The 21304-nt window shown below is 40.6% G+C and overlaps 1 protein-coding gene across 2 annotated transcripts in view; it reads right to left on the reverse strand.

Moving 5' to 3' along the window:
• Positions 1–9772, reverse strand: part of LOC137040470 (uncharacterized) — a 66425-nt gene extending 56653 nt beyond the window's left edge. Inside the window, exons 1-3 of one of the 2 annotated variants that reach the window (XM_067416126.1) lie at positions 9690–9772; positions 9252–9578; positions 1055–1114 (exon numbers count right to left, since the gene is read on the reverse strand). In XM_067416126.1, coding sequence (XP_067272227.1) covers positions 1055–1114; positions 9252–9578; positions 9690–9771 — 469 coding nt within the window. In that variant the 5' untranslated portion in view covers position 9772. The remainder of the gene's footprint in view (positions 1–1054; positions 1115–9251; positions 9579–9689) is intronic. The other variant, XM_067416127.1, reaches the window with a different exon arrangement.
• Positions 9773–21304: the final 11532 nt, after the last annotated feature.

The raw sequence follows: 21304 nt of genomic DNA on the forward strand, positions 1-21304 counted from the left end.
ACAAGACAGAAGTTCAGATACACTCAAAAAACAAGATACACTTATGACATGAAAACACTAATTAAATATAAAGTACATAATCTTAATGCTGCATAATTTGACACTAAAGCACATGTATCATGAGAGATGTGTACCTCCTACAGCACAGGAATACTCTTGAAGCTCTTCATTGCTGACTGAGTCCAGGTACAGCTTGTTGTCTTTAGTGAATCCATCCGTTACCTGCCGTCCGTTCTTGTACCAGATGTAAGTCTGTTTGTCGCTCAGAGTGCATTTAGTTGAGCAGCTTAATATCACTTCCTGTCTCTCTAGTATAATGTTTGGGCTGCTTATCACCAGCAGATCTGAAAAACAGAATTAAAATACTTCAAACTGGGCCTAAAATCGGGATGGACCATATGACCTAAAATCAAAATCTCAATGAATAGATCATTTTACCTCGTTTAAAAAAAAAAAAAAAAATTATCCTTATAGTTCACTGACAAGGATTGTACTTTAAATATGCTCAATAAATATAAAAAGTGGGATATGTTTTTCTAATGAAAAAAATATTTCTGCCAGAAAGACTCGGGAGAATTAATGCCGTAACAATAACATTTATTTAGGAGCTCAGCAAGCAACCAAGTTCTTTGGCGTAGGCTCCATTCGTAATTCGCATTCCGAGGGTACGGAATCTGCGTATCCTGCCTGAATACGGAGGCAGGGGCGCAGCTCACCCCCTGCGAAGTAAGGAAGAGGGCCATCTGGTGGTGGTGGGGTGGATGGAGTGAAAGACATCCTGAAGTCTTCGGGGGGGGGGGGGGGGGGGAAGCGGCAGTATCTGCGAACTCTGTAAGTAAGTAGTAAGTAAGCGGCAGTAAGTACGACCTTTATATGCTACGGTAAAGGAAATGATTGGATAGAGGAGAAGGTAATTAGTGACGTTACGCTTGAGTCTTCCTGGCAGAACTTCATTTCTTTGTTGTAAATCAGATACAGATAAATTAGCACAGTACCATTCACTGGCGTAGCCAGGAATCACAATGTAGGTGGGCCCAGAGAAAATCCAACACACCTACACCTGCTTGAATACACCACCGTTTAATCAGAGCACACGCCTGTATGTCATCATAAGCTGTGTTAAGAACATAAGGGTAAGAATAGCATTAGCACACACCACACACACGCGCGCTTCTGACAGACGCAACTCAACACTATCATCAAATCAGCACGAAAGTAGTGGATACAGTAATGGACAGTGTGTGAAAACAATAATGCTTGTCATAGTTTGGCTCAGCGGACACATAAACCATATGAAATAAAGAAACAGCGACTAGGCAACTACATAGTAGAAAATGTATTTTGCCTTTTTTTGATGATTATAACAGGAGACGACGGGGCTTAGAGATAAACAATGGAATTATTTCATTATAGTCCAACGATTGAGTCAATTCTCATTCGAAGAGCAGGGACAAAGAGTTCAGTCTATGTGTCAACATTGCTGCTCTGGTGTCAGTTTTTATCCATTTACTGTTGAAAACAATCGTGCGACAGTACAGCTTGTTATGGGAATTGTGATGAGGGCTCGTAAGAAACGGTACATTCCTGGAAAGATGTTGTGTGGGCATGCATCGAGCACCTCCACAAGTGATGGAAATGAGCTTCCATTTGATACTTTTCTTTCCAGCTCCTGAACAAACACCTCAAGTTCAGAATCCTTAACAGAGATGTTAAAGTGTGTACCGGCAGGATGTAATAAAGTCTCTTTGCCGAAGGTGTTAGACTGAGGCAAGCAAGCAGCGGCAGCTCTCATTGATCCGTACGTGTCAACTTTAACAAGGGTGTTCAGTTCCATGATCTGTTGGTCTAGTATGTCATTCTAGAATTGTTCAGGTCAGAGTTGTCCATGACAGGTGATGCTTTGCCCACTGTAGACTCGAACAGCTCACAACTTCCTCTTTAGCACCCCAGTGACATCCAAATTCACAATGGCCCTCATTTATCAATCTTGCGTAGAAACTGGTGTATATGTTGGCGTAAGATTATGCTTACACTCCTCTCACCGCCTGATTTAGGAAGCTGTGCGTACCTCTGCAATCCAGGTGTACGCAATACTTGCCCTTAATAAATGTGGCGGCTGAAAACGATCGTGATTAGAATAACACGCCCCTATATATTCAAGTCTCCGCCTCTCCCACGCCCTCATTTTACGCCATGGACAAACAGAAGACGGCAAAGAAGCGAAACTTCTCCAACGTGGAGATCGGGCGCGCTCAATCATCTCACTAGTCCACTAGTCAGGGCACTGATTAGGACATAAGTCAATGGGCTGACTCCCTGATCAGTGCCCTGACTACTGAACTAGTGAGATGATTGAGACGCGCCCATCGAGACCATCACCAGGGAAGTGAAAAAAAAACGAAATTGTTTTTTTCAGTGGGTCATAATATAGCATATCTTTGTCAGTGCGTTTTGTGATGTGTTAGGACTTGTTTTTCTGCGCATTTTCACACTAACTCAAACGTGCGTACACCACCTCCTGAGCTGGCGTAGGATTGGAGCGTGCCGTACGCCAACGTCCATATTGATAAATCTCAAAGTCACCGTGGGTTTGGGTGTACGCAAGGTGTACGCTGGAAATTTGGTGTACGCACTTTTGATAAATGAGGGCCAATGTCATGCCTTTTCATCAAATCATCATTCAGTGCTATTACTTTATCAAGGTCATTTTCTTCATTTCTGAATTTAGTGTAGCTCTCTTTAAGCCCTTCGATTAGATCAATGCAATCTGTTACTGATATAGTCGCAGACTGTAAGACCTTAGTGGCAAAGTCTCTTTTTTCAAACAACTCGTTAAACATTACAAGTAGAAACAAAATATTTTTTGTTTGCATCTGTAGTACTAGTGAGTCGGCCTCAAGTTTTCTCTTCCCAGAGCTTTCAGAAAATTCAGCTTAAGTCTCTATTATAGGACCCAAAAGTGTCAGCACTTAACTCAGGGCAGTTGACCACGAGCTCCATCGGATGTCGCATGACCTCTCTAGCTCCAAATTAATTTTCCCTGGCCTCAGCTGTTGATGGATTTACATAAATCTAGCATGTCGATGAGACCCCGTCATGAAACTATGCAAGTTGTTAATGACATCAACATTTTTTTATATGCTAGGAGACACCTTTGAGGCTGTGCACAGGATGAGGTTAAGGCAGTGGGAATTACAATGGACACTGCATGAGGAAATTTTCTCTTTAAAATCACATGTACCCCACCTTTATTGCCGGACATAACTGATGCCCCATCGAACCCAAATCGAATGCACAAAGCTGGATCAGGCTGCAACGGCTCCAATACTTCCAGGATTTTTGCTGATTTAGCACTTACACTCATGTCCCCTGTCTCTACAAACCCCACAGCTCTTTCCTTTATCAGGCCTTTAAGTATCGGATACACACTGCCACAAGTTCTTTTTTTGACTTTACATTTGTCTGCCAAAATTGCACAGTATGTGTCAATCTCATCGTGCAGATCCGTCTTTATTTTGCTGATAATTAATAATGCTATGATTTCCAGTATTTTATTTGGGATATTAGGGCTAGTGAGTTTCACATTTCTAGGCAATTCGTCCAGTCGCCTTTTTATTAATGGGTCACAGCTGGAGAGCAGTTGCAATAATTCTAAGAAGTTGCCTTTGTTCAGTGCTTCGTTTTCACAATGCCCAAGTAAGGAAATGTCTTGTTTTGCACAGAATAATATAAGGTCTATTATGACTTTAATGTGTGTCTTTGTTCAAACAAAGTGACAGCATCTATGTGCAGCTGCTTTGCGTTTTCAATTGTTTTCAATGGGAGCGCTGCATTTTTAGAACGCCAGGAGCGCAACAAGGCGCTGAGCGAATATTTTTACTGGTCGCCGAGAGTGGAAGAATGTTCAACATTGAGTGAAACGCAGCGCTCATAGAGACAGAGCGACACGTAGTGCAATAAAGTTTGTTTTCATTGACATTGCTCTAATTGGCCAGACTTTCAAAGATATAAACACTACAATCAGTTTTAAGTGTGTAACCATTGTATATTGACGTGAAATATCAAATCAAAGTCACCTACATACATTATAGTTGCATTTTTATACTTGAAAACACTTTTACACGGCTGTGTGAAGGGGTTTTGGTTTCAGACAGAAGTTCAGATACACTGAAAAAACAAGATACACTTATGACATCAAAACACTAATTAAATATAAAGTACATAATCTTAACCCTCTGGGGTTCTTCATTTATGGGTCACACTCAGGACCTTCGGGTCTAAAAGGACCCGGAGGTCGGGAATCAAAAAAAAAAAAAAATTGAGTAAAATCAATGAAATATATTTTTGTTCAATAATATTTTTTCTTTTCTTTTTTGGTGTTTTGAGATAATTTTATGATTTATAAATAATATTTATGCAATAATTATGACCCATTTTTTCCCATTGAATATAATAGAATTTTATTTTATTTATTTTTTCCTTTTTTTATTAAAGCTGTATTTCATTTTAGAGTCAAGCCTAGGCCTCATGAAAGCATTTTTTTTATTTGATTGGTGCCATCTGGTGGACACAGTGAGCATTTTTATCACGCAATAGCACATTTTTACCACTAGAGTGCATTACAGAACCTGTGTGTGTGTGTGTGTGTGTGAGTTTTTGTTTGTCTGTTTTGCACTCTTGATGTTTTAGAGATTCACCCCTTCACTGTTGAGTCCTTTTTTTCTGCATCCTGGCTGATTTGTAGATTATATGCACAAAAAACTCTGTATTTTCATATTTTTGCCAATTTCCCATTCATTTCCTATGGGGGTCTTTTTTGACCCGAAGGCCCCGAGTGTGACTATTTTTTTTACGACCACTTAGACTTTTCCAATCCTGTCCCCAATTTTTTTTTCTGTCCATATACCAAGTACCAATACCCTCACCAAGTTTCGTACCATTCAGATGAAGCTACGATTTTTAACATTTCTTTCAAAAAAAAATTCGGGTCAGAAATGACCGAAGAACCCCAGAGGGTTAATGCTGCAATAATTTCATACTAAAGCACATGTATCATGAGAGATGTGTTACCTTCTTCTGGACTTGGCTCGGGGTCGGGAGCATTTCAGTTGTGTTGTGACGATTTTGTTGTGTTGTGTTGATTTTGTTGTGTTGTGTTGATTTTGTTGTGTTTTGGTGATTTCATTCTGTTGTGGCGATTTTGTTGCGTTGTGGCGATTTCGTTGTGTTGTGGCTCGTTTCCGTTGTGTTGTGGCTCGTTTCCGTTGTGTTGTGGTGATTTCATTGTGTTGTGGCTCATTTACGTTGTGTTGTGGCTCGTTTTCGTTGTGTTGTGGTGATTTCTTTGTGTTGTGGCTCGTTTCCGTTGTGTTGTGGCTCGTTTCCGTTGTGTTGTGGCGATTTCGTTGTGTTGTGGTGATTTTGTTGTGTTGCGGCGATTTCGTTGTGTTGTGGCTCGTTTCCATTGTGTTGTGGCGATTTCATTGTGTTGTGGCTCGTTTCCGTTGTGTTGTGGCTCGTTTCCGTTGTGTTGTGGTGATTTCATTGTGTTGTGGCTCGTTTCCGTTGTGTTGTGGTGATTTCATTGTGTTGTGGCTCGTTTCCGTTGTGTTGTGGTGATTTTGTTGCGTTGTGGCGATTTCGTTGTGTTGTGGCTCGTTTCCATTGTGTTGTGGCGATTTCATTGTGTTGTGGCTCGTTTCCGTTGTGTTGTGGTGATTTCGTTGTGTTGTGGCTCGTTTCCGCTGTGTTGTGGTGATTTCGTTGTGTTGTGGCGATTTCGTTGTGTTGTGGCTCGTTTCCATTGTGTTGTGGCGATTTCGTTGTGTTGTGGTGATTTTGTTGTGTTGTGGCGATTTCGTTGTGTTGTGGTGATTTCGTTGTGTTGTGGCGATTTCGTTGTGTTATGGCTCGTTTCTGTTGTGTTGTGATTTCGTTGTGTTGTGATTTCGTTGTGTTGTGGCTCGTTTCCGATGTGTTGTGGTGATTCCGTTGTGTTGTGGTGATTTCATTGTGTTGTGGCTCGTTTCAGTTGTGTTGTGATTTTGTTGCGTTGTGGCGATTTCGTTGTGTTGTGGTTCGTTTCCATTGTGTTGTGGCGATTTCTTTGTTTTGTGGCTCGTTTCCGTTGTGTTGTGGTGATTTTGTTGTGTTGCGGCGATTTCGTTGTGTTGTGGCTCGTTTCCATTGTGTTGTGGCGATTTCATTGTGTTGTGGCTCGTTTCCGTTGTGTTGTGGTGATTTCGTTGTGTTGTGGCTTGTTTCCGCTGTGTTGTGGTGATTTCGTTGTGTTGTGGCGATTTCGTTGTGTTGTGGCTCGTTTCCATTGTGTTGTGGCGATTTCGTTGTGTTGTGGCTCGTTTCCATTGTGTTGTGGCGATTTCGTTGTGTTGTGGCTCGTTTCCGTTGTGTTGTGATGATTTTGTTGTGTTGTGGCTCGTTTCCATTGTGTTGTGGTGTAGCGTCTGGAGTCTCTCTCATCAGGATCAAAGACGAGTCAATTCTGATGTTTAGGGTGGATAGCTTTTAGCCACATATAAATGAGGGGCCCGATGCCAACGAGTCTGGAGAAGTTGACACCTCAGACAGTTTTGTGACCCAGCCGAAATGAGACAGGCAGCATCTTTGGAAAACTGTGACAACTTCAATCAGATTGTTATCTGGTCACATGACCCTAAACCCTGTTCCCCCCTCACATTCTCTCAGACAGAGAGATGCCCGAAACTCTTCCCAATACACAGACCTACACACACACACACACACACACACACACACACACACACACACACACACACACACACACACACACACACACACACACACTTTCCTTATGAAGCTTAAATTAAAACTATTCCAGACTGTATATGAGGTATCATTGTGTGTATGCTCCCTAAGTCATACCAACATAGTCATGATGTATAAACAATGTAAGTTCATTTTAAATGCTTGTATTCCTGTGTAAGAATGTATCTCTGCTTTAATATCTCCCAGCCATAACGTGTTTGATATCTAAATATTCCTCTCTCTTTGTCTTAATCAACGATGCACAGAATAGGATTATGAAATGTATCATTAATACGTTTAGCAAACTTGGGAGTAAAACTGTATAAAATCGACACCCTTTACAACACCTGATAAAACATGCAAAGTAGGTCGTAAACAGAGACAAAGATAATTTTTCCCGCTCAGAATTCACCCTCTGGATTGGGTGAACTAACCCAGAAGGGGTGTGGATTAATTGTCTTAAAAGACAAGTGAAAACATTTCTTTGGTCTCTACTCGTCCTCGGACCTTTCCTCCCGTCCTCTGAAGCCGGCTCACCTCTTGCCGTGAGGCTTCGGCCCCGGCTAAGAGGTGAAGTCAGAGTGGTTGTTTCCTTTGAAGTCAGCGCGCTCCGCTACTCAGTCCTTGCACAAAGGCGGACAGGCACTGAACACCATCTCAACGGTCAAGGAACTTCCAAAACGTCGAAGGAAACCTTCCTCTCATTTTGGCAACATTCACTTTCAAACTACCTTCAAACTTCCCGCTGATCGGAGACCCGATTACTTGGAAGAACTGAAAGAGAGCGCTCCAGCTCACAGAACAATCTGAGAGGACTCACACGCATTCTTTTATACTCAACACAAAGCAACCCATGCAAGTATAAATTCCATCGAAATTTAGATGCATTTAAGACTAGTGACCCTGTTTAAGGTGATATTGTTCTTTGCTGGCTCTATGTAGTAATGTTTGTGAAATGCCATTCTGAACCCTTCCTTTCTCTTCTTTCTCCTTTCCTATTTCTTTACCTGTCGTTATTCTGTACAAGTATTCTTTATCTAGTCGTATGTATTCGTAGTATCAATTATTAAAACCATTGTATCCATGTTTAATTGTCATTGTTACTGCTCACAGGACATAAGTCACTTTAATGTTCAGATCTAGCTACAGCTCTCATGAGTATCTTTGAATACTTTAACTAATATCCCAATAGCTCGGAAAGTTTATTCTTTGTGGCCAGAAGAGTAACCTTCCCAGAGATTTGGTAGAAAGAATAAAAGCTTTGAGAGTTGATAAGAGATTGTACTGATCTTTCGTTAATCAGATGAGTTTTGAATTAATTCTTTAAAGGTTATTCTGTAATGATTTAACATATATTTCTTCATTGCAATCCCTTGTGGTTAACCAAATTTATATTGCTTAAATACCTAGGTTAGGTATGTCCTATTGGGTGATTTGAAGATTTATTGTTTGATCATAACCAGTTAGGATTAATAATAAATAATTACATATTAATCCCCATAATTCCCTATTGAGCTAATTCAATTTATTAATATATGTGGCCCAGTCACTACAGTGGCGATTTCGTTGTTTTGTGGCTCGTTTCCGTTGTGTTGTGGTGATTTCGTTGTGTTGTGGTGATTTCGTTGTGTTGTGGTGATTTCGTTGTGTTGTGGCTCGTTTCCGTTGTGTTGTGGCTCGTTTTCGTTCTGTTGTAATGATTTCGTTGTGTTGTGATGATTTCGTTGTGGCGATTTCGTTGTGTTGTGGTGATTTCGTTGTGTTGTAGTGATTTTGTTGTGTTGTGGCAAATTCGTTGTGTTGTGGTGATTTCGTTGTGTTGTGGTGATTTCGTTGTGTTGTGGTGATTTCGTTGTGTTGTGGTGATTTCGTTGTGTTGTGGTGTTTCCGTTGTGTTGTGGCGATTTCGTTGTGTTGTGGCGATTTCGTTGTGTTGTGGCGATTTCGTTGTGTTGTGGCGATTTCGTTGTGTTGTGGCGATTTCGTTGTGTTGTGGTGATTTCATTGTGTTGTGGCTCGTTTCTGTTGTGTTATGGCGATTTCGTTGTGTTGTGGTGATTTCGTTGTGTTGTGGTGATTTCGTTGTGTTGTGGCGATTTCGTTGTGTTGTGGCGATTTCGTTGTGTTGTGGCGATTTCGTTGTGTTGTGGCTTGTTTCCGTTGTGTTGTGGCGATTTCATTGTGTTGTGGTTTCATTTAGTAAGGCTGCACTACTGGGCCACCGTAAATATTAGTGTTTAGACATTGTTCTCTTTTTTGTAATAGGTCTGAAATGAGAAGGATGCAGCCTCACGCAATACAAAGTCAAGAGGGAGCGTTGGATTACTGCAGGCCCTAGCCTAACATTGATTTTGACTGACATGAGAAACAAAAACTTCATCAAATGTTGTAGTAGTCTTGATGACAGAAAATTGTCTGTGACTCTTCTCATTAAAATCTTATCAAATTCATCTGATCAGTTACAGTACCTGTGACAGTAAGAATGACTCCAGGTGATCCAGAGTATTTTCCTTCTGTTCTGTCAGTGATGATCATGAACTGATATTCTCCAGAGTCGCTCATCTTGAGCTCTTTGATTCTCAGTGTGTTCCCCACATACTCCACACGACCAGCAAACTGATCCTCCTCATGCAGATCGTTGAAGTCACCGGGCTGAACGTAATGCCAGAATGTTTTATTTACAGTATAACCAGAGGGATGTGTGTATGTGCAGGAAATGTCTACTGTTGAGCCCATCAAAGCACAGACTCTTCTAGAGGTGTAAGTCACACCCCAGCAGTGATCATTAGAAATGCCTGAAAGAGTCACAGATTAACATGTAAAACACACACTTACTTTAAAACATGTTTAAATATACACACGGATGAACAAACAGAACCACATTGTGTGTATTATTTGACACTCACACACAGAAGAGGAAAGATGTTTAAGGTTTCTATCAAGAGAACAGGAATATCTGCCAGCATCTGTGCTGGGTGACACAAACATGTCACGAGACGGTGTAGGTCTGTAATACTGTCCATTCTTCATCCAGTGATACGAAACTCCAGAGGTGCAGGAAGAATCACAGGTCAGTTTTACTCTCTGATCTCTCGGGTCTGTAGTTTCAGGATTCATTCTCACTCGCAGGTCTGAATTAGAGTAAAAATTAAGAAAAACATCACATGAAAAATGAAAACATCTGAACTGACCAGAATCTAGACTCAGTTTCACCTGTGACTGTTAGACTGACGGCGACTGAGCGGAGACGTTTAACTCCATCCTTCATGATGAACATGAGCTGATATTCTCCAGAGTCTCTCTCTCTCAGATCTGATATTATGAGTGTTGAACGGCCGTATTCGTTCTCCTGCTTCACCCGTCCTGAGTAGTCTGAGTCTAAAGTCAAATCTTCAGCTTCATCATTCTTTCTCCAGTTTGAACTTTGTTTCTGACTGAACCAGAACAGAGTTTTGATGTTGATGTTGGAGTAAGAGCACTTCAGTGACGCCTGATATCCCTTCACCGCACAAATCCTCTCTTGACTACAGGACACATGCCAGAGAGCCAATGTCAGAGAGCCTGAACAAGAAAACATTTCATTATTGAGATGAACTTTACATACAGACAGAGGAGAGATCATCTGTTACAATCCAGACTCAGCAATCTGGTGCTCACACGCTCACACCCATCATGATCAACTTTGACATAAACTGACATTGGAGAACAGTGAGGAAAGTTAAACTACACCAATATTCAGACCTACTGGACATTAACTTAAACTGATCTTAAATGATTTCAATCATTGAAAATATATGTAATAAGGAGAAAAATGCGTGAATAAGACACAATAATGGTCAAACCTTTAATGTGCAGCAGGATCAGGATCAGAGGTAAGAGTCTGGAGTTCATGTTCTTCACTTTCTGTAAATTCAGATTCATAAAAGACTCAGAGCTGCTCTTCCTGAGGAAGAAAAAAAAACACACACACATTGAGTTTGACTGAGACACACTTGACCACAGAGTCAGAATCATGAACACAGTAACACACTTCAGAAAGTCGTAAAATGTGCTTGAAATAACATTTTAATGTAGTTTAAATCCAATTAAGATTATATTTACCTCCATTACTTGTTGCTGTTGTTCTCTGGTTTTAGTTGTAGTTTTTTACTGTCTCTTAGAAGCTGTGCAGACTCTATGATCTTATTTCCTTCCCTTCTCTTACTAACACACACACACACACACACACACACCAAAAAGAAAGCAGATGCTTACGCTTCAAAAAATGTTTACTGTCAAACTCAACCCAGGAATCAGTATTAGTCATTTATGTTACATGAGCGGTTGAAATGAATCAGTTTAAATTAAACTAATATTAAATGATTGTGAGAATGGATTTCAACTGAGAATGAACTTAATGGATCTAATCTGCAATAAGACAATAACTCTTCAGTCTACAAGAGAAAACAAGACTTCACCTGACCCAATCTTATCCCTAATTTTAGCCTGGCTAACATTAATCTTGATATATGCTTGATATATGCTGTTTTCATTGACTTGGCCAAAGCGTTTGACTCTGTCAACCACAGTATTCTTATTGGAAAACTTAAGGCCCTGGGTCTCTCAAACTCGTGCCTTTCCTGGTTTTCTAATTATTTCACTGACAGATTTCAGTGTGTTAAGTCTGAAGGCTTGCTGTCTGAGCCTCTAGCTGTATCTATGGGGGTGCCCCAAGGCTCGATTCTGGGCCCGATGTTATTCTCTGGTTATATTAATGCCAGCAGCAGCCATATCACCCTGCATGCCAGCAGCCATATCATCCTGTAGCCCAAGACTGGTTTCCCACTGAAGCTAAGCAGGGCTGAGCCTGGTCAGTACCTGGATGGGAGACCAACTGGGAAAACCAGGTAGCTGCTGGTAGAGGTGTTAGTGAGGCCAGCAGGGGGTGCTCACCCTGTGGTCTGTGTGGGTCCTAACACCCCAGTATAGTGATGGGGACACTATACTGTCAAAAGAGAACCGTCTTTCGGATGAGACGTTAAACCGAGGTCCTGACTCTCTGTGGTCGTTAAAAATCCCAGGATGTCTTTCGGAAAAAGAGTAGGGGTGTAACCCCGGCATCCTAGCTAAATTTGCCCATTGGCCCCTGTCCATCATGGCCTCCTAATAATCCCCATATCCTGATTGGCTTCATCACTCGGTCTCCTCTCCACCAATCAGCTGGTGTGTGGTGGGCGTTCTGGCACAATATGGCTGCCGTCGCATCATCCAGGTGGATGCTGCACATTGGTGGTGGTTGAGGAGATTCCCCCCTTCAATGTAAAGCGCTTTGAGTGCCTTGAAAAGCGCTATATAAATTGAACGCATTATTATTATTATTATTATTATTATTATTATTATTATTATTATTATTATTAATATTTTGTTAATGATGTCGCCCATGCTGCGGGCAACTTTAGTATTCATCTCTATGCAGACGACACCGTTTTGTACACTTCAGGCTCAACATTGAAGAACGTTTTAGAAAAACTTCCAAAGAGTTTCGAAGACATTCAATTAGCCTTCCGTGGTGAAGGGGGGAGTGGGCCGACACCCTTGCCTCTTCATCATATGCATCTTCATCATATGCATCTTATCCTTTTGAATGATTTTTAATAACCTCATGAATTAAATAATCAGTTATTATCCTTTCAAAATAATGAATTATTTTGACAATCAATTTTATGCGATCATTAATACATTTAACTATTATTTAATATGATTTTGACTCTATGTCTGCTGTATGGTGTCTAATTTGCTTTCCAGAGACGGTCTGACAAAGACAGTCTGACCCCTATCTATGTGCCCTGACATAGATAGCCTGACCTCTATCTCTGGATCCTGACCAACAGAGCCTTGGAGAGAAAGTTAGAACTTCCAAGAGGTGAATCCTGCCTGTTGTTAGTAACCCCAGGACAGGATGGGGTGGGAGGATTTGAGTCTCCCAATTGTGATTTTCTTCCCATTTATATAGTGTGATTTTTCCCATTGATAGAAGTACATTTTTGTCTTTATATTTCTTTATAGAATTAGGTAGATGATATAACTCATACTTTTCTTTCTGGAGATTGTTTGTCATGTGGTGTTGATATCTTGTCCTGTTGATAAGCTCACTGCTGCGCTAACCTTGGAGGAGAGATGTGCCCTAGAGTCTTGTGTGTGTGTGTTACATGTTCTGTGCAGGTCTATGGAAAGGATTGGACCGCTTTTCTCACACCCTAGACCTCTTGGCGTCTTTCTAGGACTCCCCTGAAGTCAACACTACCCCACTCTGGGGATTGTCTGATGTATACATCCTGATTAACAACAACAACATCTCCTATCTATTCTCGTGTGACACATTGTTTAGACGTTATGCCAATCAGTAATATTCCACGTGTTTGTAATGATGTAAATCATGCCCTTGAAATTGGTATAACTGGTGTGGTAATTTTGTGTAGAGTAGAGTCTGGCCTGACACCGCCCTGAGAGACTCTGAAGCTGACTCTACTGATGAAACTGCAAACTATTCTTCAGTAAAATTCTCTCCGATGATTGAACATCCTGACTCCTGGTCTTCATTTCGCATATCTGGTCTATAGGTAGTATAGGTCTAAAAGTGTAACCCCTAACAGTGGTCTTCAATTGTCTCTAAATTCCAGTAAAACTAAATGTATGATTTTTAATCAGACACATTCTGTATCTTCGTGCCCAATAAACATCACCACCTTGAATGGATCAAAGCTTCGAAATAAAGCTTCATTCACTATTCCTGCAAGACTGGCCCTTGTGAAAATTACCATCATCCTAATGCTTGACTTTAGTGATGTTGTCTACAGAACTGCGTCTAATTGTTTAATCAAGAAATTGGACGTTGTGTACCACAGTGCTATTCGCTTTATTACTAAAGCCCCATACAACACCCATCACTGTACTCTTTACTCACTTGTTGGATGGCCTTCGTTACACACCCGGCGCCTAAATCACTGGTATCAGTTAATTTACAAGTCCATATTAGGTAAAACACCATCTTTCCTAAGTACTTTAGTAACCATATCAGTGCCTGTATTTAACCTGCGCTCGAATAAATATATCTCTCCTGACCCCGCAAAATCTCGCACCTCTTTTGGCCGCTCTTCTTTAAAATTTTCTGCTGCTAATGATTGGAACATTTTACAAAAGTCTCTCAAATTAAAATCCTTTGTTTCAATCACTACTTTTAAAGGTTTAATATCAAATTTATTGACCACTGTACATGTTAATGCTCGTTGCAAAAAACAGTAGTATGTATTTTTGCACGTACTAAATTAAATGGCTGTTATTGCATCTATTTGCATATTTTTATATTTACTCAATGCCTAGAACAGTTTATTTGAAATTTGAACGTCCTCTATATTTATGATTGTGTATTTGGTATGTTATGTGTAATTCCATGTCGCCTTGCACTCTGCGCCTTATCTTGGCCAGGTCGCGGTTGCAAATGAGAACCTGTTCTCAACCGATTAACCTGGTTAAATAAAGGTTAAAAAAAATAAAAATAAAAAAAACATATATATATATATATATATATATATATATATATATATATATATATATATATATATATATATATATATATATATATATATTGTATTATTCTGAAATCATTATTCTAGTGACACATGCGGCTTAAGCAAGAGTTTCCGCAAATCATTCTGTCAGGGTAAGGTCAAACCGAGGACACAATGACTGGAGCATGGAAGCACAGCATTGGGGAAATCCGATTTCTGACTGTCACTGGTATTAGAGGTTGCAGCTTGTGTGACTATTACTAAAATTGTATTTTTTGCACATGTGTGATTCACTTAAAGATACAATAGTTCACTCTGCAATCCTGCAGAATATTGCATGATTGAAAAATATTAAGAATAAAAAATAAAAAAAATACACAGCAAGTAGAAAAGCTGTCTATGAAAGAGGACAACTCAAAGAAAAAATAGTATACGTCAACGCAAGTAAAAGTTATGAAGTTAGTTTAGTTGATTTAGAGAAAATGTAACATTTAAGCTCAGTAAGCTTTTTTTTAATAGGCTAGTTTTATTTATTGATTTTAAAGCTTATTAATATGACTTTATGCAGGTGATGTTATTTATATGACTTGTATATTAATTTTAACAAAGTGCCTATTAATGATTGATTAACTAAAATGGTAAATGTGTAATTGATTAAAGGTATAATAATTACATAAATTATATCTAAATCATTCAAAATTATTATTTCTTATAAATAAGCATTGTTAAAAGCCAGACGCTTTAGTCTTTAAAACCATTTGCTATCTAGTGACCTTTAATTTGGAGCAGAAAGGGAGTGGCTTTACTGCATCAGAGGTGTGTCACTTTACTCACAGCTGATTGGTCCAATTTCAGATTGAGATCTCTAATCCAGAACATAACCTGCCACAGAACAGGTTAGCTGTGGAGCATAAGTTACTATGGCGATGAACACAGCTAAAAGCCAAACCACTTTAATGGTACCTAAACCCCAGGAATGGCAAAAACTAAGCTTAAACAAGTCTGGCTAGCCAGCTAAACCAGCGGAATTTCAGCGGAATTTTCATTTCACAGTGGAATCGTTTGTAAACAAATCTCCGGTTGATGCTGGATTTGCAGACATTTCAGATTAAAACACAATGCTGTTTCTTCTATATTGGATTCGATAGGAATGGTGCAACACACTTATGTGAGTAAAACGTTTAAAAAAAAAAATATATGTAATAGTATTGCATTGTTATAGATCATTTTGATTATGTGTACGCGTCTAACAGAACACCTTTAGCACGCTGGACTCAGACGTATAGGCCAGGGCTCGCAAAGCCCAACATCCCGCGGCTGTGTGTTTTCCATACAGGCTACCAAAACGTAAGCCCGTCGGGAGGCCGAAGAATCTCAAATAGTGTAATTATATTTCTTTATTGATCTGGGCCGTTCACTCTCTTGGCTTGACATTTGAAGGGTTCGCGTTTATATCGACTGATCGGGCGCGGGCCATATGTAATACAAACATAATATTCCAATCAATCACAGGTGGATGAGAAATAAATCATTGTGTTTGTTTGATAAAGACGTTTATGAGCCCTGTGGTCAAGAGAATTATTTCGGTTTCCACTTTCAAAACAATCTCTCCCTTATGTGAACTAACAGGGGAGCTAAAGCTCATTAAATATGCAAATCTTATCCAATCCTAGCCATGGGCGTTTACTTCCAAGTAAGTGCTTATTTATAATATTAATAATTTTGAATGATTTAGATATAATTTAGGCAATTATTATACCCTTAACCAATTACACATTATCATTTTAGTTAATCAATCATGAATAAGCACTTTCTGAAACTGTATATAAATGCTTTAAAATCAATAAATAAAGCTAAGCTAAAAAGCTAAAGCTAACTTCATAACTTTTACTTGCATTGACATATATTTATTCTTTAAGTTGTCCTCTTTCATAGACAGCTTTTCTTCTTGCTGTGTAAATTTGTTTAAATTCTTATAATATTTTTCAATCAAGTAATTATCTGCAGAAAAGAGATGTGAATCTCAGTTTCACTGATCCAGAGCATGTGATTGGCTGTTCACTACTGATGTCACAGCTAAACATGAGTTGACAGAGAAAGCTGATGGTCAGCATCATCGGATCAACAAAGCCTGAACAGATTGGTTTGGTTTTGTCAACTCAAAGCTAATCCTGTAACCCTGAATTTGTTAAACTACCTCGATGGCACAGGCCCCTGGTGTGCAGTAATCAGTCCCAGAGTGATGGTGCATGGGATGGTGAATGTGCCGATTTTCACCGCCATTTGTGACAATATAATATTTACCATCTGAATCTAACCATCAATAAATGTTAAAGTCAGCCGGCTGTTTATCATCATGTTAAATATGATGCCTTTTGCCCCAACAGTAGGGGCGCTGTTTACCTCAAATTCTACTTTTACATATTCTTCCAAAACTAAAAATCATCAAGAAGACCTTGTCTCAGAACATATCCAATAAATTTGCTACTTAAATCTCCAACATTTAATAAGATAAAAATAATAATCAAATATTAGATCAAATTAGAACAGAATAAACTTTGCTGTCGGTGATCACATCAAGGATCAGACAAATTTCCATGTACATCTCAAAAAGCGGATGTTTTAGAAAGTGCTGCGGCAAGTTGTAATGCCATCTAGTGGTTTAGAGGACAATACAATCAAATGTGCCTTTCTCCTAGCCTAGAAATCTAGACGCACCCTAGCGGCAGCAAATTTAATTTGCCCGCAAGTGTCGTCTAGGCACTCTCAATACCATTCTGAGCTGTGTTCCTCAAAATCTGGACGGCCCAATCACATCATGTATAGAGTCGGCGGGAGGGGCCATAATGGCGACGGCCGAGTTGCGTTTGCGTGCTTCTAGTTAACACAGAAACTGGCGAACGGCGGCGGTCTTTCGAATCAGCACTGACCGCGACTCTGGAAGACTTGGAGTTAAGCTTTTCTCTGAGAAAAGAACAACGAACGGCACTGAAGTCATTCTTAAAAAGGGAAGATGTGTTCGGAGTTTAGCCGACCGGATACGGCGAATGTTTAATCTATCAGCGAGCTCTGTTTAACCTTCGTTGCTCTGGTTGGTGTAGCGCTATCCTATCGCGTGCAGAGGGAGTTTGAAAGACAACCGTTTATCCCGCCCCTCGGATTGAGATTGTCAATGGTGAGTTTCCAGACCAAACATCTTGATGTGGGTCTGGCTTGTCAGGCTACCTTTCTCCCTGTATGATAACTTTTCTATATGAAATATTTTCTCAGCCGAATCAGACTCCAGCGAGTCTCAATGCTACATTCCTAATATGAAGACCCAGAGGCTAAATATTCTGTACTGATTGGACTTATGGGAGATACCACAACCTCCAGAAAGGTCAAGGTTTGTCTGAAATATTAAAAATAAAACTGGGTTAACGCACAAATGTTAACACATAAGTGCATGAACAAATGTCTTGCCTAGTTTCCATCGCCAATCTCATATGAGGTGTAAACTGATGCATCTCTTGAACTGTTGCTTCAGTAAAGTTTGATTCATGATGTAGCTGTAAGTTGCAGCTCCAGAGAGACTCTTTTCCCCCTGTCTAATGACATTGTTACAGTATGTGGTGCGGCAGGGAAGACACTGAACAGGGGCTGCGTCCGAAAACCTAGGCAGCTGACTCGTTGCCTCATCAGACAATGACTCTGCAGGCAGCGTTTGTGCATGAAGGCACCTCACAGAACTAATTTCGGACAGACTTCTAAGGCAGCGTAACAGTTTAACAATCTACAGCTAAATAGAGAGAGAACATTTGGTGAGAAGTAAACACATATCAAATTACTACAGTAGTGCTTTCTTGCTAGAAATTATATCAGAAGTATAATATGTTCGTAACAAAAAACAAAAAAAGTACATTTACACACAAACTGACCCGCAAACGCAACTTCTGGACGCCATCTTTTTTTCCCAGCTCAACTGTCACTAAATGGAAAGCACAGGATTGTGGGATATCAAAGTCAGCAAAGGACACATATCTTCAAAAATCAAACAGATGAAGGGATCTCAGGAGACAGGAAGTAAAGCAAACATTAGATTCGGACGCAGCTTGATGCCTTCCTGCCTTAAAATGTGTCCTCTGAAGGCAGCATTTTCCAGGTTTCGGACGCAGCCAGGATTTCAAATAATAGACCAGTTAATGATACACAGGAGAAACCAAGCGACACCAACCAAACAGAACATAATAACGAAATCAAAGTGTGCAGGGAAGTGAGTCCAACATAAAGGGAGGGCTGATGTCAAACTCCAGGTGCACGGAATCCAGGGAGAGTGGGAAAGATGATGAGGGAGTGCGTTCAGGTGTGAGCCAGGGATGATTCTGGGAAATGGAGTCCAGGACAGGCGTGGATTGTAACAGATATATATTTACATTTAAAAAAAAAAAAACACATCTATGTATTTATAATCTTGCATCTTACAAACCCCAGTATCCTTATGGGACCCCATCTGAAAACTAAAGCATTGATGCGTTTTTGACCTTATCTACATTTACATTTACATTTATGCATTTAGCAGACGCTTTTATCCAAAGCGACTTACAACTCAGGAGAACAGGAAGCGATCCATCAAGAAGAGGCAAAGAAACGCAAAAAGTGCCCCAAATACCAAGATTTGTATACCTCTCAGAGTAGCAACCAGAAAAGAGAAGAAGAAAGGAGAAATAGAGGAGGAAAGAGTTTTTTTTAATGTAAGATTAAGTGCTCATGGAAGAGATGAGTTTTTACCTTTCTTTTGAATGAAGCGAGTGATTCTGTCGTGCATACGGAGGACGGAAGATCGTTCCACCAACCAGGAACAATGAAAGAAAAAGTTCTAGAGAGGAATTTCATGCCTCTCTGTGATGGTACCACAAGCCTTCGCTCATTAGCTGAGCGAAGGCTTCTGGTGGGGGTGTAGACTCGTAGGAGTGAGTCGAAGTATGTGGGTGCTGAGCTTGTGGAAGATCCATAAGCAAGAGTCAGAGCTTTGAATTTGATCCGGGCAGCGAGTGGTAGCCAATGCAGAGAGATGAATAGAGATGTGACATGAGCCATTTTTGGGCTCATTGAATACAAGACGTGCCGCAACGTTCTGGATCATTTGCAGCAGTTTGATTGCACAAGATGGAATTCCAGCCAGAAGCGCATTGCAATAGTCAAGTACAGAAATGACCAGGGCTTGGACAAGAAGCTGTGTTGCATGCTCCGTAAGGAACGGTCTGATTTTCCTGATGTTGTGCAATGCAAACCTGCATGACCGAGCTGTCTTTGAGATGTGGTCTTTGAAGGACAGCTGGTCATCAAAGATTACTCCAAGATTTCTGACCGACTCTGAAGGAGTAATCAAAGATGAACCTAGCTGGATGGTAAATTCGTGTTGTATGGTGGAATTAGCAGGGAAAACAAGCAGCTCAGTCATTGCTAGATTGAGCTGCAGGTGATGTTTTTTCATCCATGCCGAGATGTCCGCCAGACAGCTTGAGATTCGTGCCACTACTGTGGGATCATCTGGTTGAAATGAGAGGTAGAGCTGTGTGTCATAAGCATAGCAATGAAATGAGAGGCCATGTGCCTTAAAGATGATGGGTCCCAATGATGTAGTGTAAATGGAGAAGAGGAGAGGTCCAAGCACTGAACCCTGAGGAACCCCCGTGGTCAGTTGATGTGTTTTGGATACCTCTCCTCTCCAGGCAACCTTAAAAGACTTACCTGTGAGATAGGACTCAACCAGTGGAGAGGAGTCCCTGTGATGCCCAGAGATGAGAGGGTGGACAGAAGAATCTGATTATTCACAGTGTCAAAGGCAGCAGATAGATCAAGGAGGATGAGAACTGATGATTTGGATGCAGCTTTAGCCAGCCGCAGGGCTTCAGTGACTGACACTAATGCCGTCTCAGTTGAGTGGCCCTTTTTGAAACCTGACTGGTTTACGTCCAGTTGATTAGACTGTGAGCGGAAAGATGAGACCTGGTTGAACACAACTCTTTCAAATGTTTTCACAATGAATGATAGGAGAGAAACAGGTCTGTAGTTCTCTACAAGTGATGTGTCTAATGTGGATTTTTTAAGCAGTGGGGTTACCCGAGCCTGCTTGAATGCGGTAGGGAAGATGCCGGTGGAGAGAGATGTGTTGATGATGTGTGTGAGTGCTGGTAAGAGTGTAGGGGAGATGGCTTGTAGGAGATGTGAGGGGATGGGATCTAGAGGGCAGGTAGTGGGATGGCTGGAGAGGAGAAGCTTAGATACTTCGTCCTCAGTGAGTGTAGAGAAGGAGGAGAGAAGATGTTTGGCTGTGGATGTGGCTGATTCAAAATTGTGTGTGTGTGGAGGTGTGAACTGATTGCTGATGAGTGTGGTTTTATCTGTGAAAAAATGGCCAAGATCGTATGCAGATAGAGAGGTGGTGGGAGGTGGTGGAGGGGGACAGAGGAGAGAGATGAAAGTTCTGAAAAGTGTGCAAGAGTCTGAGGTGCTGTTGATTTTGTTGTGGAAATATGAGGATTTAGCTGTATGGACATCCTGTGAGAAGGAAAAGAGCAGACCTTGATGCTTACTCAGGTCAGATGGGTCGTTTGATTTGCGCCATTTTCTCTCTACTGCCCTAAATTTGGTCCGGTGTTCACGAAGAACATCAGATAACCAAGGGTTAGAGGGAGTAGCGCGAGCTGGCCTAGAAGACAGAGGGCAGATACTATCTAGACAAGAGGTTAAAGTGGAACATAAAGTGTCTGTTGCAGTGTTGACATCCATAGAGGAGAATTGTGTGGGTGACGGAAGAGAGGATGACACAACGGAGAAGAGGTGAGTGGGAAAAAGAGAACGCAGGTTTCGTCTGAAACTAACTGGTAGAGGAAGTGAACGTGTATGAGTAGTAAGATGTAGATTAAATGTGATGAAGTAATGATCAGAGAAGTGTAAGGGTTTGACGAAAGTGTTTTCTGTAGTGCAGTTGC

The sequence above is a fragment of the Pseudorasbora parva genome, chromosome 14 (assembly GCF_024679245.1).
Source record: "Pseudorasbora parva isolate DD20220531a chromosome 14, ASM2467924v1, whole genome shotgun sequence".
Classification (NCBI taxonomy): Eukaryota; Metazoa; Chordata; class Actinopteri; order Cypriniformes; family Gobionidae; genus Pseudorasbora; species Pseudorasbora parva.